At 49.2% G+C, this 22,629-nt stretch overlaps 6 protein-coding genes across 6 annotated transcripts; 2 read left to right on the forward strand and 4 right to left on the reverse strand.

The window, feature by feature from the left end:
- Positions 1-31: 31 nt before the first annotated feature.
- On the reverse strand, positions 32-5,713 carry MIND_00966800 (Multidrug resistance-associated ABC transporter protein; the record flags this gene model as incomplete). Its single annotated transcript, XM_037366282.1, has 30 exons — positions 5,595-5,713; positions 5,460-5,536; positions 4,898-5,407; positions 4,809-4,844; positions 4,587-4,755; positions 4,520-4,541; positions 4,442-4,474; positions 4,148-4,392; positions 4,028-4,094; positions 3,909-3,977; positions 3,436-3,858; positions 3,232-3,386; positions 3,067-3,178; positions 2,939-3,014; positions 2,761-2,885; positions 2,681-2,722; positions 2,360-2,636; positions 2,174-2,309; positions 2,023-2,117; positions 1,902-1,972; positions 1,666-1,855; positions 1,503-1,616; positions 1,353-1,456; positions 1,273-1,303; positions 1,208-1,222; positions 903-1,160; positions 686-854; positions 496-632; positions 251-445; positions 32-198 (listed from the first exon to the last, which is right to left on the reverse strand). The coding sequence occupies exons 1-30, from the start codon at positions 5,675-5,677 to the stop codon at positions 32-34; spliced, it is 4,203 nt and encodes a 1,400-aa protein (XP_037217694.1). The 5' UTR covers positions 5,678-5,713.
- A 710-nt stretch (positions 5,714-6,423) lies between these two features.
- MIND_00966900 (Nudix hydrolase domain-containing protein) lies at positions 6,424-7,370 on the forward strand (the record flags this gene model as incomplete). Its single annotated transcript, XM_037366283.1, has 5 exons — positions 6,424-6,659; positions 6,712-6,766; positions 6,821-7,033; positions 7,084-7,227; positions 7,278-7,370. 5 exons carry the CDS (start codon positions 6,424-6,426, stop codon positions 7,368-7,370), a joined length of 741 nt encoding a protein of 246 aa, XP_037217695.1.
- Positions 7,371-14,159: 6,789 nt separating this feature from the next.
- MIND_00967100 (uncharacterized protein) lies at positions 14,160-15,999 on the reverse strand (the record flags this gene model as incomplete). The annotated part of the gene is made up of 10 exons (XM_037366284.1): positions 14,160-14,216; positions 14,267-14,280; positions 14,317-14,331; positions 14,380-14,401; positions 14,482-14,514; positions 14,589-15,509; positions 15,555-15,576; positions 15,627-15,654; positions 15,709-15,799; positions 15,850-15,999. 10 exons carry the CDS (start codon positions 15,997-15,999, stop codon positions 14,160-14,162), a joined length of 1,353 nt encoding a protein of 450 aa, XP_037217696.1.
- An 805-nt stretch (positions 16,000-16,804) lies between these two features.
- On the forward strand, positions 16,805-18,045 carry MIND_00967200 (uncharacterized protein; the record flags this gene model as incomplete). Its single annotated transcript, XM_037366285.1, has 10 exons — positions 16,805-16,940; positions 16,997-17,025; positions 17,099-17,175; positions 17,230-17,258; positions 17,318-17,370; positions 17,419-17,553; positions 17,609-17,680; positions 17,735-17,889; positions 17,941-17,951; positions 17,996-18,045. 10 exons carry the CDS (start codon positions 16,805-16,807, stop codon positions 18,043-18,045), a joined length of 747 nt encoding a protein of 248 aa, XP_037217697.1.
- Positions 18,046-18,201: 156 nt separating this feature from the next.
- MIND_00967300 (uncharacterized protein) lies at positions 18,202-20,069 on the reverse strand (the record flags this gene model as incomplete). Its single annotated transcript, XM_037366286.1, has 8 exons — positions 18,202-18,348; positions 18,396-18,436; positions 18,483-18,522; positions 18,577-18,918; positions 18,974-19,004; positions 19,051-19,346; positions 19,398-19,474; positions 19,523-20,069. 8 exons carry the CDS (start codon positions 20,067-20,069, stop codon positions 18,202-18,204), a joined length of 1,521 nt encoding a protein of 506 aa, XP_037217698.1.
- Positions 20,070-20,335: 266 nt separating this feature from the next.
- MIND_00967400 (uncharacterized protein) lies at positions 20,336-22,206 on the reverse strand (the record flags this gene model as incomplete). Its single annotated transcript, XM_037366287.1, has 8 exons — positions 20,336-20,439; positions 20,494-20,530; positions 20,582-20,674; positions 20,727-20,825; positions 20,876-21,040; positions 21,090-21,530; positions 21,582-21,661; positions 21,708-22,206. The coding sequence occupies 8 exons, from the start codon at positions 22,204-22,206 to the stop codon at positions 20,336-20,338; spliced, it is 1,518 nt and encodes a 505-aa protein (XP_037217699.1).
- Positions 22,207-22,629: the final 423 nt, after the last annotated feature.

The following is a 22,629-nucleotide window of genomic DNA, read 5'->3' on the forward strand; positions in this document are numbered from 1 at the left end:
ATACCTTACTCTAACTTCCTTGATAACCGAGCTAAGGACTAACTTCCTCAGCCCTTATCCGAAGAATATCTGCCCTTGAAAGGTTGGCTTCGTCACAAAGCGAACGGAAAATAGACTCTTCTCTGTCAAACAGATTGAGCACCGTGTCAAACTCCACAACTTGGCCCTGGTCCATGACCAAGATACGATCGTAATAAGCTTCGGGGATCTTATCAGTTGATGGGATAAAAAACAACGCTGCCCAACTCACCGATGGTATTAAGCCGATGAGCAATGCAAAGGAGCGTCGAGGACGCAAACTCGGTGCGGATTGTCCGCTGGAGCTTAGCGTCGGTCTCGACATCAACACTGCTCGTGGCCTCGTCAAGTATAATGATGGGGCTGTTTTTGACGAGGGCTCGGCACAGCGCGAGAAGTTGTTTTTCACCAGCGCTGTAATTTGAGCCTGTAGGTAAGACATCAGCATGCGTACAGACAGACGAGATGAAAACACACCCTCATCGCCAATTTTAGAGTCTAAACTAAATTTGGCCTCAGCAATTGGGTCTGGGGCTTCGCCAGGCCGGGGTAACAGCCAAGCTCGCTGGAGGACGGATATCAGCTCAGTATCCGTTTTAGAGTTTTGTGGGTCTCTGGGAAAGAAATCAGTTAAGCAGCCGGCCCTCAATGGTAGCATTGAACATACAAGTTTTCCCGGAGGGTCCCAAGGAATAAAACCGAGTCTTGCGGGACCAAAGCAAGTCTTCCTCGCAGCGTATCAAGTCCGACGTCTCGAATGTTGCGTCCATCAATATCAACTTGACCAGATTGGACCTCGACCATCCTGAAGAGTACTTGGAGGAGAGAGCTCTTCCCTGAAATAGTCTTAGAAAATGACTTGCTTATAAAACTAACGATCTGACCTGCGCCGGTCCGACCAACGATCCCCACCTTTTCCCCAGGTTTGATATCGAAACTGATGCCCTTCAATACCAGGGGGAGGCCCTCGCGATACGCCATTTTGACATTTTTGAACATGATTTCGCCTTGGTCAGGCCATGTCGCAGGTGGATCGTTCGGTGTTGTGGCAGCACCCTCTGCGGGGAGTTCGGCGTATGTGACGAGACGCTCGACAGAGTTCATATTTTGCTCATTTGTCGCAAATAGAGCGACCATTTGGGCTACAAGAGGGTTAGAATGCGGCGGTATGATCCAGCGATGAACCAACAGAAGACCTGAGTGACTACAATATCGTTTAAGTCGGTCTGGCCCAACAAAGCTAACTATACTTACTGCTGAGACTGTACGATAGCACAACACCGATCTTGCTAGGATCAACGGAAGTCCGGCTGGGATTTACTTGGTTAACGGACATTGAAGACGAAAGAAGCGACTTGCAATCCAGCGGCAAATAGAGCGATACCAAGGATAAGAACGTTCCCAAACACATCGAGACGCAACCCGAGCCACATTTGCACTACCGGAGATTAGAGGTGGAGAAGAGAAGGAACAAAATCACACACAAGTGATGGTCATGTAGTATGCCCTATTTTCCATGTCTAGACCCTGCTCTGCGTGTTTAATGGAGTCGGATTGGTCCCTGTATGCGCGAATCGTCGATAAACCCGTCAAAGTTTCTACCAATCGTTGTCAACCGCGCACTAGCCATCGCGTGCATGGACGCACCAGTATAGGACGCGTAAAGAGCAGAACGCATCAACGAATCCAAACGTTTTGTTTCAACCGAAGAACGCCGGTAATATGATGAGATCATATAGTAGAGCACAATCATCGGCGCAAAGATGATGCCCAAGTAGGGGAAGGTATAAAACACCAAGGCGACTGTCCCGAGGACAGAGCTAAACGTTGTTAATAGCTATATAACATTCAGTACCACTCAGGGAGACAAACTGAAGCCATACTTGGAATGTATTCATGGACAATTCGTTGTCTAAAGTGTCTTGATCTTTCACAAGTCGAGAAAGGATGCGTCCTAACAAACACGACTCAGTCAATCAACAGCGGCATGTTTGAGTGACTTACCCATAGGTGTGGTATCGAAGAAAGAAGTCGGCGAGCGTAGAACATGAGCTAAAGCTGCTTTGAAGAGCCGCAAACTCGCCATCAAACTGACGAGACTATAATGACGGTGCAATCAGATCACATGATGATGCGGACAAATCAGATCACGCACGCGAAAGCAAATGAAAGCAGGAAACTGAAGACACCCATTGCAGCTCCCATACCAGCATAGACGGCAATGTATTGGCCTTGAGTGAAACCAGATATAGTCCCGCCGGTCCAAAATCCCAGCCAGAGCGTGTTCAACACTGGACATGTGATGAGCGAAGGAGAACTGGAGCTGAAACGAAAAACAGACCTTGTGCCCCTTGGGAAAGCGTAAGCAAGCCCAAAATGAGAGGGGCCCATGTAAGACCCCCTCCGTATTTGAGATACTGTCCATAGGTTGCCCATGAAACTGCACCAGTATTACGTTCTTCGGTTTGCATCAACGCCGCTTGCTCTTTTTTGGGGTCGTCCTGTTCGGATTCGGTGGTGGCCTTCTTTCCTTTGGCCGCCTCCTTTTCTTTCTCGGCTTCCAAACTGCCGTATTCTTCCATCAGTTTCGAAAATACGATACCATCCTTGAGCAGGGTCTGGGCAAAATGAGCTCGGGACAACAGCGATGGATGATTTCTACTTGGTAAGTTCCTTGTTCTTTGATAGTTCCATTATCCATGACCTAGATATTGTTAGCTTGGGAGAAGACGAATTCGAGACACTTGCATATATGTAGTCTGCCTTATCGAGAACGTGCAAGGCATGAGTGACAAGAACACGGGTGCGGTTCGCAAGAGGGCCATGCAGAATGCATCTGTCGAGGATGGCCTTACCAACATAAGAGTCTGTCAAGTACTATCAATACCTGACTTCGAGTTTTACTTGGATGTCATCATACCGACGGCACTAAGCGGATCATCAAGAAGGATTATCTCGGCAGGCGAGTAAGAAGCGCGAGCGAGCGAAACTCTGGCCTGAAACGGCGGTGAGGAAAATTTTGGTGAATACTAAATCAAAAAAAATAACCTTTTGGCCACCAGAGAGATTGATACCTCTCTCTCCGATCTCGGTGTCTTCTCCGTGTGGCAACACTTCTAAGTCATGTTCCAAGCTACATGCAGCGACAACTTCACGGAACCTTAATTAGGCTTGTCAATACCCAGTCAAGTTATATCGGTGATTCCAGCTTACTTGTCTTCGTCGTCTTTTTGCCCAAACACAATATTCTGTCGCAGGGTTGCATTCCGAATCCATGCTGTCTGCGGCACATATGCGATGGACCCACCAAATCGGACAGTTCCCTCCGTTTTGCGCATTTCGCCAATCAGTGCTTGTAGAATAGAGCTCTGTTCCGAGAGTTTAGTTTGGATTTCCATAAACGGAGGACTGGACGACCTTGCCAGAACCGACGCGTCCAACGATCGCGATAAATGCACCTCGAGGGACGGTCATCTTTAAATTCTTCAGTTCGAAAGGCTTTTCCTCTTCGGCAGGGGTGACTGCGCCGCTGGCAGGATCAGAACTCGTAGTTGGAAGCACTGATCTGCTCTTCTTGATGTCCTTGCCACTCTTCTTCCCCTTGCCACCTCCGGGGCCTTTGCCCTTCTTTGCACCGAACTTGGATCCATCAAGCTTCTCTACTGTCTCCCAAGTAAAACTAGCGTCAACATCGACTGCGTTTGTTTGAGTGTCTGCGATGAGGTATGGCTCGGGTAGCTCCTCTGCGGTAAGGAAGGCGCCTATTCGCCTGAAGGCCACCAGTGCATCAGACAAGGCGGACAGGACGAAAGGGATGAATGCGAGCGGCATGCGGATAATCTGTCAGTTATAGCTTTGAGACACCTCTCGAGGACAAGAAGTAAGCCCACATTGAAGAATTGGAGTGAACTGAAGATGATGGCAATGTCGAGATTGTGGCCACTCAGCGCATACGTAATCTACATCCTCTTCAGATGGGGGTCTGGGGATCAAGATGGAATATACGCACAAATGACAAAACGGAAGCTAACACAGGAATGACAGTTATGATACCAATCATGGCTGCGCGAGCAATCCTAGTTAATCGAGGCGATAAGCACCAAAACAACAAAAAAAATACCCAACGTACGCCATCTTTCGAACAGTTGCGATCTCTCGTTCTCGCAGGGAACCAATCTGCTGAGTATAGAAACCCTCCCAGGCATAGTACTTGATAAGACGAATGCCTTGCAACACCTCGTTGGTCAAACGGACGCGAGTGTCGGTGATTTTGACGCCCTTCGTGCGCTGTTTGAACATGATTCGGACAAGTATGACTTGCAGGGGGAATCCGAGGAGGAGCACCCCGAGTCCGACAAGGGCAGAATAGCCGAGCTACGAAAAATATTGGTAAAATGAAGCATAGCAGCGGGAAGATTCTGACATTCCCGAGCAGGAGACCAACCCCAACGATGATCTATAGGCTCATCAAACTCGAAATAGGGCCAAGGGAATGAAGTACTTGGATCGGGGACACCCAAACACTATTCGAGGTCAAACTGGTAATCTGTACACATCAAATGACTTACTTGTGGCCGAATTGACAGAACCGGTCCAACCGTGATGCGTCTGTCGAAATGATTGTTGTAGTTTGGCCAACAGAATGTTCAAGACGCGCTCTCCCAGAAAGTCGAAGGGATTTGCGGAAGACCGCGCCAATTATACCTGTTCGTACCGAAAGTCCGACCGCCATCATGGCTGGAGATTGTTTGAGTGTCAGAGATAACAGCGCCTACCGCATGCACACATACTTTGCTGGGAATGGTTTGTCATCAAGCTCGCTATTTCTTTAGATCCAGTCAGCGGCTGCGCATCAAAAAAAAGGTTGAGAAGGACATACCTTGCATTGCAAACAGCACAATGCCCAAACCAATTCCATAACCAATGCCTCTAGGCGGCTTGGGAAACAGCGCTTTTTGCTCGTCGGTTGCACGGTGGTAAACGTATGACTCGGCAAGCCATGTTAATAGCGCCTTGTTCACGAGCGGTGAAGTAGTTCGTAATGTATCCGCAATAAGTTTGAGCATTCCTCCGGCCCAGATACGAACGAGGAAGGTGTGGTGGACGGCACGGAACAGTGAGGAGTCATGAAGTTTTCTGGGCTTGCGTTGCCAGAAGCGCCGTGGCTTCGTTGGGGCCGAAGTTTTCTCATTTTCCGTGGACGGTGTCTGCTTTTCCTTGTCCTCGACGGTCGTCGAAGCGGCCTCGCTCTCGTGACTGTGCCGTGATTCCTCCGGTGTGTCGCGGAAGGCGCTCGGTCGTTGTTCAGGTGGGCAGCGCGAATAGAACCGGGCCTCGAGTACGTCGGCTGTGGCGCCAGTAAGACGATCCGTAGGTAGCTCCCATAAATCTTCAGCGCATTAGCTGGCCTTGTAAAGGATTGGGATTGATTGGTCACACACCATCTTTCTCTAAGGGACGGGAGAATCCAACATCGAGAAAAGGGCCAATCCAATGAACGACAAGTTGGTTTAGGAACCTTCACAGAGATTTTCAGCGGTCTTGTATGATAGGGCTGCAAAAATGGCTGCACGCACGACGATGAGCGCTCTGGGACAGTTTTCCCTTTGCCAAATGCTGGAGGCGCAGGTGGCGGGTGGAAAAACTTGAAAAAGTGCATCCAACAACGAGTCTCGAGGAGCCATGCCGCTACGCGTCATGGACTTTAAGTACAAAAATAAGAATAGCCTGATCAGAGGCAACACAAATGCGTCAGCCAATAGGAAGCGTTGCATTTGGTCACGAGCAATGACATGTCGGCTCGGCTGGCTCAAATTTAGCCTTGACGCCGCGTGAAGCCAATCAAGCGTGCCGAGGCAATTCGTCGTGCATGACTTGAGTATTACCTGGACGGTCCTGGACCAGATTGAATGCTTTACTATGTGTAAGAACAACAAGTAACGGTGTGGTGAGTTGGCATTTTTTTTTTTTTTTTCCCCGTTATTTGGCCTTTACATTATTGTATGGTAGCCATTACATTGCGCGTAATATACTCCTTTTCCCGCTGTTCTTTGGTGCTGTTCCTCGGTATCTTGCCCGTTCAGCCGTAGGCGCTCTGGGCGGCGGCGTGAGTGAGTTGGCATTGACAGATTCATATTCAGAGTCTCGAGAGTCCAGACAGACTGTGACACACCGTCGCTTATTGGCAACATCCCAGTCATTTGCGACCTTTTGCCAACCTTTTGCGACGAAGGCTAATTCTCGATAGCTCCCCTTCGACTTGAATTTGCGCGTTTACACACCTCACGCTCACATCGTCGCTCGATGGCTCTCGCTGGCAACTTGTTTGTGCAGCGGGCCGGTTGATTGACATGACGTCACGGTACTGGATTTGACTCCGCGACGGTTCCGTCCTTGACCACCACAATGTTTTTCTTCAATCGCCGTCGCGCCGGCGGGGCCCGCCATAGCACAACTCATCATTCAGCTGGAAATGCTGCTCCTCCCATGTCTGAGTGGTCGACGGCAGCAGTGCCAAACAGCGCGTTTGCCAGCATGAACTTGCTGCTCGGCGCCGGGATGGTGATCTTCCAGGAGGAAACAAACAAAATCGTCCTCTGCCACGAGAAGGAGAAGAAGTACTGGTTCTTGCCACGCGGGAGGTACGTTACCGGGTCGTCGTTTTTCCCCGACAATTGGTGACCCAAGACCTAGAAAAGATGTCGGCGAATCGCTCGAGCAAGCCGCACTGAGAGAAGCATATGAAGAGGTAAATCCCTACCTTACCCCCAATCCCCTTGAAATCCGATTCAACCACTTTCAGTCAGGTTTCCGTGTCAAGTCTTTGCCGCTCTACACAGGAACGCACGCGCCGAGTCCGCCGTCCGATCCAGAAAGTCGCAACCGTCCGAACTGCGAGCCCCTTATGATCACCACGCACGCATACGCTAGGCGTAAATCATTCCACAACAACACACTGAGTCCGCCGGGGGAGTATCTTTCGTTCTGGTACGCAGGCTGGATTCCCATTGACGCGGTGCGCTGATCTCTCTGGACTTTACTCTTGAACCTGAACTGTATAGCTAGGTCCGAGAAGAGGGAACCGGAATGCCAGACGAGGTCAACTACGAGTCGTATCTACTGACCGTTGAACAAGTTCTTGAAAAACTTGGACCAGGCTCGGACCATGAAGCGAACGTGGTTCGTTATGCGTGGGCAGTGTATCAACATGCAAGTATTTTTCATTTCAAAAGCTTCAAGTTTGTTAACAATCTTTGCAGACGATGCAGATATACGCAGAACAGGAGCAGCAGCAGGCGTTGGCTCGGGGTGTAGAAGAGGTAACTGAGTCGTCAAATCGTCTGAAGCTATAACGGTAGGTTTCAGTTCTTATATCCAATATGGCCTTATCTATCCGTTTAGCAGAAGTTAAATACCAACCACGATGATACTCGACTCGAGCCTTGGGAAATACGTCGTTAAACCCAGTATCTTTAACCCAGCCTTCGAGATCAGCGCCTCCCACTCGGTTTTCGTCCGCTCTCTTGCCCCCAATGACGACATCATGGTCATATCGGCCGAGGTAGCGTACCAATGGGCGCCAATGTCAGGCAAAACCGCTTCGTCGATCAGAATTTTCGACCCGGGGCCAAAAGCATCTTTGAGATGACCGAGGATCTCCACGCATTTGTCGTCTGGCCAGTCGTGCATAATTGCACGCAGGTAGTAAAAGCGTGCGTTGCGCGTCGTTTCAGGCTGAGCCTCGAAGAAGTTATGGGCCATCGTCTTCAAGCCAGCTGGTAGAGCGCCAGGTGGAAGATGGCCCAATGTCTGTGGGAGATCCTGCAACACAAGTTTCCCGTCAAGTTGCGGGAATGCTTTGAGAAGCGCAAGGCATTGTTGTCCGAAGCCTCCGCCAACATCGACCAGGGCTGGCGCGCTGTCGTTTGCTCCGCCACTCAAGGATAGTTCCTTCTCGAAATCAAAAATCTTGAACCATTGGGTCTGGCCCTGCGGCAACACAGACATCGCCTGCTGCAAAGGACCAAATCGTTCAGGGAAGCGTGGCAGGTACTGGAACATCGGGAGATCAGTGTCGTAGGCCTTCTGGGCAGCCGTTTTCGCAGCATCGTCGACATCGGCGTATTTGGTCTCTTTGAGGAAGTCGGGCAGCGCCTGGAGGACGGGACCGATGTTGTTAAATTGGTGGTAGACTGCGCCGCGATAGCCTGGCGCGGCAAGCATACGCGTCATGTCGTTGGCACCGAATATTTCGGAGGAGAGCTGTGAAATCTGGCCGACCGAGGCAAGATACCGCAAGATTCGAGCTACACCGAATCAGCATTTGTGCTCGTTTTCGGATAAAGAAACATGTGTACCAAGCAGAACGGGGGCACCGCCAGTCTTTTCCGCCAGACCCTTCACGCCGAGTCCTTGTGCTCCAGCCTCGACAAGCGATTCGTAGACGCCCAGGTCTTGGCCGATCCGCGTCATCGCGATCTCCAAATGCGTGTTCGTCAACCGGAAGAGCGTGTCCTGCGGTGTTTCGAGCGATAGCTGTAGGCTACGGAGGGCGTCAAGCGCTTCGTTTCGCGCCGCGGCTTCGCCAGCAGCGATGGCTGTGCGCAGCTGGCTGAGGAGGGAATCAATAGTAGACATCATGATGCTGGGCCGTGAACCTCATTGAGAATCACTGCAGAGCTTTATATCTCGAGGGACACGTGCCACGCTGCTAGTCCTGGGCGCCGAAGACGACTTGAACACATCATCCAGATCGGCAAAGAGTAGAGGATTTCGGCCTTGACGACTGGTGCAGCGTCGCCACGTAGGCTGCCGAGTTGGCTTTGTCGATAACTTGCACGTAAAACGACGCGTCATCGAGGCAAGTATAACCGTTATATAATAGAGGGCGAGAACAATTTTGAGAACGGGATTAAGGACGGTGGGAGAGAGAGCAAGAAGTACTTTCACGTGTCACGATGATCGACGGGAAAAGAATATTCAATCAGGGCAAGACCAGATTCGACGTTCGTTACTACTAGTAGTACAGTCGAAGATCGTGAAAGTACAAAGAATAAGTACATCATTCAACAGTCGTGAATAGTATCTGCAGTTTTCTGCGAGACGCTACGGGTATGATATGGTGCAGGTAGATGGGTTACCATTCCACAGCCACCAGGGTCTAGCACTGGCAGCACCGACGCGTCGAATATCCAGTTGGAGGTTGACACTACTCGTTGAGATGAAGTAGCGCTGTTCGACTGGCTCGTAGTAGAGCCAGATGCTGTATTGCTCAGGCTCAGGCTCCCCTTGTTGGGAGACAGCGTTCTGGTAGAATCAGTGGGATGATGGAAGAGGAGACGCCAGCACCAAAGAGGGCGCCTTCCAGCCCGTAAACTTTATTGATACCGTCAATAACTGCGTTGGGATTGTCCGTCGGGAGGAATCTCTCTTGATTTGTTTGCTGAAAACTACGAGAGTAGCAGTAACAGGAACTGAGGTTGGTAAAGTGAATGCGCCAGTCAATTTAAACGCAGGGACCTGGAAAGCAACGTTAAATCACCGAAATAGTGGCAGGGTTATTGCGCACTGAAAGTGGAGTGGAATGGGTCCCGGCAAGCACATATAATCATATCAGCAAAGGATCCAGGATTGTGGATAATCTAGCAGAAATCATCAGCAAGGCATTCACCATCCTGCCGAATCATCCGCCATGACCAAGGACGTCAACCCGCCCTCCTTGATATAGTGGAACAAGTATTCCTCCTGGACATAGGTAAGCTTGCTGTCGTTCGGGGGATCTTGGACTCTGTTACTGGGCAAATCGCCTCAGTCGCTTTCGCAGGTTTCTTGCACCAAAACAATTGATCTTGAGAGAAGTTGCTGCCAGCCGGATGCTCGGCAAGAATAATGGAGCCACGGGCGACCAGAGCATGAATCTACTGACATATGGACGACGTCAGAGGACCGAGAGGCGCAGGGGGGACGAGTCTTGACGGTGGACGAGCAGATTGGGTCATGATGGAACGACGGATGAGCGAAGATGAGCGATCATGTGACTACCACGCGCCACAAGAATGTAGGTTTTTAGCGGCTCGATAATCAAGTCCGAAATTATCTGTAGGGACACCATTCAGTCGAGCCTGCTTACCCTAAAATATGCATCGACTCATATGCATTACGGCCTTTGAGTCTGACTCAAACTGAACTTACTAGGGTTGCGGCTTGGTAGTGGTCCCCCTCCGCGCGGAGCCGCGCGGCCGCTTGTCATTTCGTCTCGGAATGGGCAATTGTGGGCACGGGGGCTGTATTCTACCGTCTCCATCACAAAGGCAGTTGCCAATGTCGACAGTCTGTAGAGGGTCATCAAAGAAGAGATATGCAGGAGCCGCCCATGTGCGCTCCCGCTTCTGTGGTGAATTGGACACTATGGGGCAGTTTTTCTGTAGGTACTTCCCGCGTTTGAATAGCTCCTCAGTACTTCATCCACATGCCAGTGGTTGATTCCGCCAACTCCTCTGAGTCAACTGACGTGTCTGGGTGGCCCAGAATGGCTGCGACTCGTATATGCACCAGCAGGTTGTGAGCTGGTTGCTAGTAGGAGGAGATTCAGAATTTGGATCTCATCAAGCATATCTTGGCTGGATTCAGGATATACGAGACAATCAGAAATTTAAGAACGATACTTATGTAGATATCCCAGTCAGTTAGCAAGTTGTCATATAGCCCAGGGGGAAGAAAGAAAAAAAATTATTTAAGGAACATATACACTAAATTTTTTAAGGGATGGACTGACCAACCGTGACATGTGTGACATTTGCCTATTTTGGCAGTGGTCCCCACAGTCACATGGTCCAGCCACCAGCAGATGACACTGGGGGCATAGTCCATGGTTGTAACCAGGTTGTTGGAGAGCGCGATATAGGCGCGATGCAGTATGGGTGGCCCGTGCATGGGATATGCCGGGCAGGAGATATTCCGGACCGATGTCACGTGCTCCTCAGTCGTTTCCCATCCACGACTGAGGTATGCCGTTCCATTCATTCTGTAGCTACCTACTTATCATTGTAGTCTTCTACAGGTAGCTTCCTATAGAGTCGTTTCCCATCCACGACTGAGTCTTCTACACAGGTTACCACCACCATAGTGCTGACAGTGTACCAACCCTTCACCTCATGTCAGTCGTGTGAAAACATGTCATACAATGACTAGGCTGAGAAGATCAAATAATTTATACTCAGCTTTATGTCTGATGGCTTTCATGCTTCAGATTCCAGAGCTGTTATGATGTTGTGAGGATTTATTATAGAAAGGGATGTATTGTAGTTATCAATTCTATGTATTTTGATGATAATATCATATTATTTTACTCTACAACCAATACAGAAACCTCTAGTAGGAAGATCTTCATATTCTAGGTCAAATACATGCTCCCCACCTCCCCCAAGCTCCCTACCAGTAGGATCACAGTCTTTCTGCATTATTTTAAGCATTAGTTACCTTGTAAAAAGCAGGGAAAAGCTTCTCACAACCTGATTATTTATCAGAGAGAAGCTATAAGGATAAATCTTAAGGATGTGGGGCTTTCTCTCCAATAATCATTAGCCATAGAACCTTGCTACACTTCTTTTACAGAGAATAGATTGAGATAATCTTATCAACGAGTCATTATCATATGCCGAGGCCATCATCCACCTCATGTTTGACATGTGGCACCTGGCTACCACAACAGTGGTGGTAGCCAGGTTACCACCATGGGCCATGCCCCTAGTGTGAGCTACCACAAGTATGAGACTAACTTTAGGTATAGCTAGGGGTGGCTTGTTACTACTATATGCCATGAATAGACTTACAATTAAGTAGTGCCTCTGCAAAACCACTGTAAGCACTGCCATTGAGTAGTATATTCATTCAACTCATAACTGATAAGCATGTTGAAGCATATCAGAATACATATCTACAGGGCTATACTTCAGTTATTGATGCTGTTATTTCCTCTCTAAAGCACTCATTCCCGGATATAACACTCTGGCTCACCAACTTCAAGGACTTTGAGCTAATAGATACTGGGATATTTGGTTTTGAAAGAGGGACATCATTAGCCTTTTTCTTAGCAGAGGCATCATAATGATAATGTCGTGATTTCAAATTGCCCTGATTTTCAGCTGAGACTGAGGGTGATTTCATCAATGCCTTGCGTATTGTATAAGGCAGTTTAACTGAAATATGTGTTGAAATATGTGGAATTTCAATCACACGAACAGTGCTGCTATCCCAAGCAAGGTCAATCATATGATTGAAAGATCTAAGATCAACTGGAATTTTGTCAAAGTGATATGAAATATTATTCCAATGATATTTTTGGCAAGCTGCTTCAAAAGCTTCATCATCATACCCAGCAAAAGACCTAAAAAATGTTGCATGCCGGAAGCGAATTTTTCCTTCTTTGTTGATAACAATTTCAGGGCAGAGAATAGGAGGCTGTAGTGGATACACAATCCTATGTCGTTCAAGTGTGGCTAGAGCAGCATACACTGCAGTACGATCACGCTAGAGGCATAATTTGATAATGAGTTTATTAGAATATTTATTGTAACTCTCACCTTATCAGCTACTCGACACCGGCTCAGGTCTAACTCTTGTAGAAATCCAATAATAGACTCCCCATCAGAAATATGAGCAATGATGGGAAAGGATATGTCAAGGTCCTTGACAAGGTAATGACCTTTAAGTTCACGTTCAATCATCCCAACTACTCGTTCTGGATTGATCATTGAAATATATATGCAAATAGGGATCTTTTCTTACCATTTTCAGCTATAGTCAGCTTCACATCCTTTCCCTTCCATTTTCCATAGCCTTTCAGTGGATTATGACAAGTGATGGACTGAAGCTCAATACTGTTGATATGTATTACTGGAGCCCAGAGTGGCTTAAAATCGAGTGAAAGCTTCTTTGAAAGTGGACGCTGTATGATTTGTAGTCCATGTTTGCCTTCAAGAAGAAATGCTTTGGTGCCTGGATGGAAATCTAGCGATGCGAGCAGCTCGGTTTGTTGCTGCTATATCACTGATGAATATCGAGTACCAAGTCAGTAGCAAATTACTGACGAGTCTCTCAATATATCCCGGCACAAATTCTGCACTGCTCCAAAATTCAACATTAGATGACCGAGAGGCCTCCACGATCTCCACTGTGAGGACTCGGCGCTTTGTGGCATTCCAAAGTGTAATATAGCATGTGCCATCCCAGAACATCGTATCTGGTCACATCGGACGTGAATGAGATACTGTTTATAGTTTGCGGACACCGGTATCATACCAACATAGATGATAACATCGCTGGAAGCCTTCATGTTTGCGCGCACACAAAAAGCAACGTGGCTGTCGATAGACAAGTACTCGTTGATGTGCTGACATAAGAGAAACGAGGCACGATCATGAAATACAGCAAGCTTTTCACGATGTGCGGAATATTTGTGCGTGTACTGGCTTTGTCTACACACTGTATCATTCAGGGATTGACCATGACTAATAACATTCTCAAATCGCCGCCATGTTGACCCCGTAGAGTCAAAACTTCACCGTGCAGTTGCACGGGAATCACCCTTGTTCGGCGATTTGCAGGAAAGCTCAAGTGAAACGTCATCGAATGACGTGCCAATTCAACTTCTGTTCGACTTGCGCCCACAGACAACCAACATGCCGTTGAATTTATGATGAGCGCGCATGCAACAGCGAAACGACTCCATTCCCACTTGCCTTTCTAGGTTGCAAGAGTCAGAGAAAGCACTCGGTGACTGGATTTGGGCAAATAATCAACGTGTAGCTTTGCCTTGCATGATACTTGAACAGACATTCTCGATGGGGCGGCATAAGAGTTTGGAATTATCGAGTTGAGATACGCCGTTTTTTAAGCGATGTGGCCATTCTAAGAGGTGAAGGGATTATATGTGCGTCCTCCTCCCATTCGAGTGTGGAAAATGCGGGAAGAAATGGCACCTTAAAGACCAGCGCGCCAGTTGTCCCTCCTTACGATTTTCGTCAGGTTGGTGTGCGTCAGCGAATGTCATTCCCCAGAAACCAACGCCAAGAACGTGCGACAGTTGCGCACCGACAGTACGATGAGGTTTCACTCCATTTCCCACCACTTGCAGCGACTGATCAGGGTGGAACTAGTAGCTGAAGATATCCGCCATTTGCGTGTCCGACAATCAAGCCCTAAAGCTGCTCATGAACAGGCCATGCCGGAAAAAGAATGCAAGCCTCACCAAATGCTTCATCACTATTTCCGTTTCTTTTTATCACTTTCGTTTCTCACGTCCCATTCCACGCCCTGTAGCATATCAGCCATATGTGCGCCGCTCTGTAGTCATCAGCTCGCCTATCTTGCGCTCCCTCCACCGCTAGTCGAAGCCGTCGGCGCGACCTTCGTAGCCAGACTCGACGCCGCCTTGATCTTGGAGCACAGAGGACACAAATTTACGAAAATCTCCGCCATCGACCAAGTAATTGTCGCCTAGAAATACCCAGTCGGATAGCTAGCCTCAGCAAACATAGACTAACACGGTATGAGTAGAAAAGACAACTCACAAAACCCAGACGGTGAATCTCCATGATAGCGGCGACCGAGGAGGCGTGCCCCCGGTGAGCGTAAACTAAGCAGTCGTATATTTGATTAACGACAGGCACGCGCTCGAACGCGAGCTCGTCGTCTTGTTTGTCAGAGGTGGATGGCTGGTCGTCAAGCTCGGCCCGATACTCGTGAAGAAGCTCTTTCTCTTTGTCTGAGGAAAGCTGGAATGTCGCATCGCGGGGGATAACAAGGAGGTTGTATCGATTAGAGCCTGACGAGACGCGATGAGACAGCGCCCATTGGCGAATGCGCGGAGAAAGGCGATTAATATTTCCCTTTGCAAGACAGTTTGCTACTGTGGCGTAGTCTTCCGCAGCCAGATATGCGGTTTCCCGCAGTTCAATTTCAAGGCGGTCACGAAATCTTTGCAGCGCAACGTCGAAGGTTTCGCGAGCAGGCATGTCTTCGCGGGCGATGGTTGTTAGGCGCCGAAGAACGTAGTTGGGAAGAGGGGCGAAGGCATTATGTGTCCAAGCCCGGAACTGATTTCGTGGAGGTTCGGGGAAAGAGTGGGAAATAAAAGGTTGCTGAGCTGGAAGATTGGACGGCCCTGAAGGTGCAGGTAGGAGAGCCAGAGGGGGTCCAAGACCCTGTTTCTCGTAGGCTGAACTAGACGGATATGGAGGCATTGGGCGATCTACATCCATGCTGTCTGGTTGGGAAGAGCTGCCTTCGTTTACGAAGGGGCGATTATAGGAGCTATTTGGTCCGGAAATGTTCGTGAACATGAAAGAGGCACTTTCCCCTTCATTGTAAGGGACTCGCGGAGCTTGTGAGTGTTGCTCAAGTGGAAGCCGAGCGCGTTTCTTGGGGGTATACCGACAGTCTGTGATGTTGCTTTCGCGACAATATTGACAGACTGGAGAGGCTCTATCGCACTAAGACAGTCAGATGTCGTGTGAGAGGCAACCAGGCTGATGTACCTTTAGGTTGGATTCTCGACAGCTAGAGGAAATTGAACAAAAAGTCCTCATTGAGCTGGTTAAAATACGCACCGGTCGCATCGTGGGACACCTCGATGGGCTGAAGGTACATATGAGCCTCCCGAGAGAGCAAAAGTTGACAGCCTGCGCACACCTGGAGTAGGCAATGGCGTATATGTACAACTTGACCCAGCCGGGCCCGGAGTCCAGCGACATTGATTACAAATAGGTAATACACGGTCACACTGATGACTGGGTTAAATTGGATGAGCTTTCATTTTTCTGCTGGACATGCCTTTAGATTGCGAAGCCGACAAGAGTCGCAGCGCGCTTTCCCTCTTCTTGAAGTCCATGAGGTATCAGCACTCGAGGGTCCACCAGCACTGTTAGGCGCGGATGGCGCATCATCTGAGATTTCGTCGATTGAAGCACTATCGTCCGCCATTGGGTGTTAGTTGTCCAAGATCAGGAAATTAATCAATATAGGACTAGAAACAGGTTGGGTATGTTTATCTTGCCGTTGGAGGAGCCTGCACGTACTTTGACGTGAATAAGACTCTGGTGTTGTCGCGGAATGTGTTTGACTTGGGTTTCTATGTCAAATACGGGAAAGAGGAAAGCAACGAGGCCTCAGTTGAGGTGGCCCAGAGTATAATTGTTGACGGATGTGCTGTTCTTGGTTTGCCACAAGTTTGCCTTCACCGACAAATGGAGGTTTTAGTGAAGTGGTATGTGTCACCGTCACACTTTGTCACCGAATTGATTAATTTTGCCAGCTTGAGAGTAATGGATATGGCCCCAGGGGATAAGCTCCCAAACCTGGCTGTTGCGAGCCGAGACCAATATGAACGCACCACCCATACAGTCTGAGGATATTTGGACTGTAGCTGGGCATATATTGGCCAAATGGAAGAATTTCCAAATATAGAAACCCTAGTTGGTTAGCCTGTCGGCCGAAGCGATCAATTCGCCGTTTATCGCCGGCGTTATGTCCTCAACCAACACCTCGACAATAACATTCGCCATGTACTTATTGTAAGTACCTGAAAAACGGCGCAGAGATCTCTTGATCGCACATACACCAGTCTATCAATGGGACCCCCGTCATGGGCATGTGCTTTTCCTTTTTCAGGCGACGCCGTCTCCTCCAACCATGACATATCGGAGAACCTTCTACATATTAACCAACGATGGATCGTATCACAACCTTCCTGTGACGCGTCGTCGGGTCTCACCATTCCACCCCCACCATGCTGGCGTTCAAACTGCTCTCGCTCGCACTGCAGTCGACTTCAAGCATCTTTTCGAGCAAACCCAAGGCGGAATCTGATCTCGAAGTGGCGTATTACGATCCCAAGGTCAATGGAGGGTCGATGTTAGACAACGGTATGTCGTGAACCAAGAAGATAACACCGAGTTCGCCAATTGGTGTTGGTTAACAGCCGGAAGCGGTGGCGGCGAGCCTTTGAACGTGCGTGTGGGTTGCAGCACGTCCAACAACGATGCTTTACATGGTTAAGACTGATGGCTTTGGCACTTCATAGGTCATCATATCTGGACACAGCTCCCCCGAGGTGCTAACCGACGACGGGTTCCTCAATTATGCCCAAGCAATTGGCTTGTACGGAGGGCTCTTAGAGTCTTGCGGATCTTTCTCGCTCACATCTTGAGGTAGTTCATTTGAATGTCTTCACCAACACCTCGGTTCGCAACTTCGCATTCTCCTTCCGCTGAAACGTAATTTGACACGTTTTACTCGTCAGGGGACCCTCAATCCGCCAATCTCGGCGACGGCAATGGCTGGGTCAACCAAACAGTTGCGCCGCTCTATCTACACACACAAACTCTATCTCAATTTCTCCAGATCGAGCTTCGCTGGGACTTCGGCAGCGCGGACATAGGCACCTGCTTGGAATCGCTCGTCGGGGGAAACCATTTTAGGCGAGGCTCTACTTGGCTTGGATCCAGCGAACAAAGTATCTCACGCCGACCATGTAGGGTATTTCGCCAAAATGGCACGCTTGCAAACAGCGGCGCTCCTTTTCCTTGCGTAGGGCCCCTCTCTTACAATCGGTGAATATGCGTCTAATCTATATGTTTCATTGGGCAGGGTTTCTCAAGAAGAGGTTTGCCATGTCCATTGTGGCTAATGAGAAGCCCCGTCTCAATCCAACCTCCAGGATGTGTTTGACGGACATACGATTGTGGTCGATGGATATACGAAGGGCCGTGACCTTCTAGTTGCAGCAGCTGTGGGGAAGACAACCCATCATCGGGTGAAGTATCGGACGACGGCGCAGAACATTACCAATCTGCTTCCTGCTGGGTCTGAGGGGTAAGCATAATCCGGCTCATGGTATGACCAATCGTCAGATAACTTCACCAGTGTCAATCATGGTACCTATGCACGGTTTTCAGCGCTAGGACTAAACATTTTCTAGGTATTGCGACAGATGGGGTCACCGTGTTGCTCACTGTTACGATAACGTAAAGGTTCTCTATGTTATTATTCAGGCAGTTAACGATACATACAACGACAATGAAGCTACAGCAAATACCAGTTACAATGTTCCGGAGCAGATAGATATTAAGTTGCAAAAGAAAGCCAAGCGAAAACAAGTGAAAGAGTTCAGCAGTTGATTACCAATTAGCGCCTCCTTGTCATGAGAAAACAACCCTCGTATCCTGGCACCGCGGCTGGGCTAAGGGTATCTCGCCAACGACCAGCTAAGTTGCTGTTGACGTTGCCAACCAGGTAGCCCCGGTAAATCCACTTGCCGCGATCCGGTTCAATCTATACACGTTGATAAACGACGACGGCAAGTAAAATAAGGGACGCACATATTCTTTACAAAGACTGATGAAGCCATCGCAAGGGCGGACTGGAGTGGGATTAGGCAACGTCGCATGCAGTCGAGGCCCACATACCACGCCCGATGAGATTAAATTGACCCCATGCAGAATGTCCCTGTCGGGTCCGCAGATAAAAAAATCGAGCAAAAATGGAGCCTTCAGCACACACCTCTCCAGTTATAATTACGTCACGAACAACCATTTGAGGCTTTTCATCCTCTTCCTCGTCTGCTTCTCCGAGGACCGGCCGCGTATAGCGCAGCTCCTTCTTTGTAAGGGGGTCTTGTACAAGGAGACAGTCTGGTTTTTCCAGTAAGCGCGTGCCGTTGGGTAAATAGGCCCGCAGAGGATCTCCAGCAGACAATGGCTGTCGCGTGTCTCCTTCAAATCGGTCAACGAAGTGATGTTCCCGGAGCTTCCACGTTTGCCGGTGCCGCACAATAACACTCTTCTGGAGAATAGGTGGTGGTGCGCCTTGGAGCAGGGCAGCATAAGCAGTAAACTCGGTATACTAAACCGAAAAGCACGTCAATGGGGCGTCCGAGTGAGCAAATAAAACTAATAACCGTGAAGATTCCTTCCCAGGTTCCTTCGACGCTAAACGATAATGAATAGCGAACCAAATCTGAGGCACAAAGCTTACCTGCCGGATTGGAAGCACTCCGTGAGGGTGTTCCCAAAATCCGGGCGACTCAGACTTAGACATCGACCAAGCTCATGCTCCCATTCGTTACTCTCTGATTTCATGGGAAGGTCGATATGCGAGGAGAAGTCGATTTGCTTCGTTTTGAGGTTAACGAGAGTGAGGAATGCGAGGATCGCGGGAGTTGCAAGCGGAGGCGTGCAAAATTGGTGGGGTTCCGAATAGTGCATGACGGGAGTAGTGCGTTCTGGAGGTTCAGGTAGGAATTTCACCCAGGATGGATCAGTTAGTTGGTACTGAGAAGTTTGTGATCAGGTGCGAAAACACACAGTTAGACTGCCACACACTTTATGCGCGCCGAGGGCATATACTTTGAGAAAATTCAGAACATTCCAAGTTAAGTCATCGTCGCCAGTGTAATCATCTGGCAAATCGTCTGAAGACTGGCAGAGTTGTAGTCAACAAGGCTTACCTGGCCGGAGTAGGAACCAAAACAACCACATCGCCAGCGAGGTGTGCTCGTTCTGCAGTGGCCAGTTTTCTACGCGATTGGTACCCCGCAGCAGTGGGAGATGCTCGTCGAATAAATAATTACGCAACCAGTTCCCTATGTTGGCATAGTCGCGCAGCTGACGCTCGTTATTTCCAGCATTCTCCAGCATCATTAGGTATGCATGGAATAGTAGTTCGTAGACAGTGTCGCCCGGTTCTGTCGAGCGCGGTCTGACTGTCGAGTCCGTCTGAGCGCGAATCCGTGTGAGAATTCGACAACGATGTACTAGCTCGTGCGCCAAAACATTTGGCGACAGCTTTGAAGCAAGTCGACCAAAGTCAAACTTGGCCTGATATATTCTTGCATAAAGGTATTGGTTATTAGTGAGAGAGAGTTGTGAGTGGATTTGGCGATTAGTGCAGAGCAGAGATATGAGGGATGAGGGCGGTCCAATGACTCGTTCCGTGGCCACAAGGTAGGCAATACGTTCAAGTATTTCATGTGGGACGGTCTCGAGATAAGCCATGGGGGGTGCGTGGATTGAATTATGAGCGGTCGCTGTCCGAAGACTGCGTGGTCAAGTCACAGTAACACCTTGTGACAAGGATTCAGAGCCAAAGGTCCACCGCCATTGTACGACAATGCGACAGCTTGAGGAGCAAGCAAGAGAACAAAGGTGGATTTCAGGCCTTTGCTTGTAACTAGCGCGATGGACTACGGACTCAAAAGGATTTGCTGCGTTGGGCCGTTGACCAATCAGCGATCCCCTGGTTCTAATGACGTAGATCGAATTCAGTCCAACATTTTACACAAGCTAAAGGCAGCCTCCCATTCTAGCGCCGAGTTCCCATTATCGATAGCACGATATCTTCCACAGAAATTCTGACGAGAGGACACTGAATCCATTGTAAGATAATGACACCAGTAACTGCAAAGAAAACACAACTTACTGTAGCCACGAAGTATCGTGGTTCCTAGACCAGCAACCTGACTTCATATCAAAAAGTTGGGCAATCGACTTGCAACAAACCAACGCACCGATTCGCGACGAAGAACGACCAGCCCATCAGACATGCGAATTCGACCCACGAATTTGAAATGACCCCAGGCAGTGGCATATGGATCATCAGTCTGTTCGTGCCCAAGTTTGTATGGAGTGATATCATTCAGCTCAACCACGAACCTGTCCAGTTACAAGGACATCGAAGATCTCTTTCTGCGGTGGACGCTCCCCCCGATGTGTCTTGTATGTTCTAGACCAACTCTCCACTTGAATTTCATCCTGAAAGAAAATGAGGCTGCCTGCATGATCAAAAAGTTGCATCTCCTTACCTCCCACTCCACCCACGTTTCCGGTAAACAATGTTCCTGCTGCACGGGCTCATAACAAAAGTGTTCCTGAAGCGTCAAGTATAACGGTTGGCGACAAAATGTCTCCATTGCCTCCGGTGCTTCTGATTCCTCTTTCCAGTGCATATAGTCGTTTATATTTGGAATCTGCATTGATCCATTGAGGACATTTGATAAGATTAGATGATTAGCTTACGATCGACGATCCTTTCCATCTCCCAGACAGCGAGCCAGGAAAATATGGTTGATTCAACGATCGACTAAGCGCGTCGTTGCTTGTGTTCATCATTGGTTTTGAGTTCCACGGCTCGAAGGGAGTACGACATTCTTTGATGAAGTGTTCTACGTCCTCTCGACGAGGGCCTTTTGGCGGAGAAGCTGCGCTGAGATGGACAGGAAACATGGGACTGAGCATGTCCAGCCTCGTGAAGTAGCATAAAATGGAGTAGATCGGAACCGCGGGGACGTGGACCGTCCGCTGGCCAAAGTAATGCACCTGGCGTGTGGGAGCGATAACGATTGTGCCTGCCGATGCATGCCAGACCGTCAGTTCTTCCTCTTCGAGTTGGCTAGTGAAATTACCCTGCGAAGAAGCCGACTCCGAAGTTGAACGCCATGGCGTGCTCGACACAGGATACTGTTCTCAAGTTAAGTACAGGGAAGCTGGGAAGGAAGGCTCGAGAACCACCTTGAATGCAGCCAGCACGTAAGGTCTTATCCGCTCCATAACTGCCTCCCTAGTGGTTGCTGATTCTGTTGCAACAGACTCTGAGGGAGATGAGCATGGAGTTCATCAGATGAACGCGAAGACCACCTTCAGAGGACAGCAGCCACAAGAGAGCGACGACAAGTGAGGTAGTCTCGTTGACAGCAGGCCAGCCATGACTCTGGCCCACCAAATGGTGTTGCACGTAGCGAAGTAACAGGCTAGGAAGACCAGCCCACAATAGTTGGTCCACGTTCATTTGCCGCGGCGCTTCGGCCTTGAGCATGACGTAGGCGACCCAGAGCGCATCCGTAAACGCGGGGGCCGATCCGAGGCTTTCAACTTTTCGAAAGAAATTCAACGCAGCAAACCTCCGTTGCAACTCGTCTCGAGCATGTATTGGTAGGAGATGATGGGCCTCTGCTGGCACTTGGAACTTTTGAGAGAACAAGCGAGCGTGCATAGCCGGTACATCCAACTTGCGACGAAAAGAGTGACAGCACCGAGTGAGGGCAGACCATTCACAAGGAGGACCGAGGGTGTCGGAGGCCAGGAGAGTGATGTTCTGGAGTACTTCAGCGGAAAGAGAGTGTATAGACACGGACATGGAGGGAAGCGCTTACCGTATTTTGGGATTGTGGTATTTGTACTCCGGCCGTTCGATCAAGTCAAAGCCGTAAAGGCTGCCAACAATCCGAATGGAGTCTGGTCTGATCTCCGCTCCTCCGTAAGCCATATCTCGTTCTTTTTTCCCAACTTTTCCCCAGCTTGCGCCAAGTGCCCGGAAGCACTGTGGAGGGTGAGCGACCTGCGGAAATGGTCGGTTGCATGCTCGCGAATCACATCGAGTTGAGTTACGTGCAGTCCGTCGAGCGATAAACCTGTGTTTTTTGGTTCCTTATACGCGCCGCGCACGGACGGTGACGTGGGGGCTGTCAAATGGTAGGTTGTAAACCAATATGAAAGCCACGCACACTGATAACTTGAGAGAGAAGATAAAGCCTTGTGACCCAGGCTGAGGTTCGATAGG

The sequence above is a fragment of the Mycena indigotica genome, assembly GCF_014461135.1.
Source record: "Mycena indigotica strain 171206Taipei chromosome Unknown Mind.scaff0008, whole genome shotgun sequence".
Lineage (NCBI taxonomy): Eukaryota > Fungi > Basidiomycota > Agaricomycetes > Agaricales > Mycenaceae > Mycena > Mycena indigotica.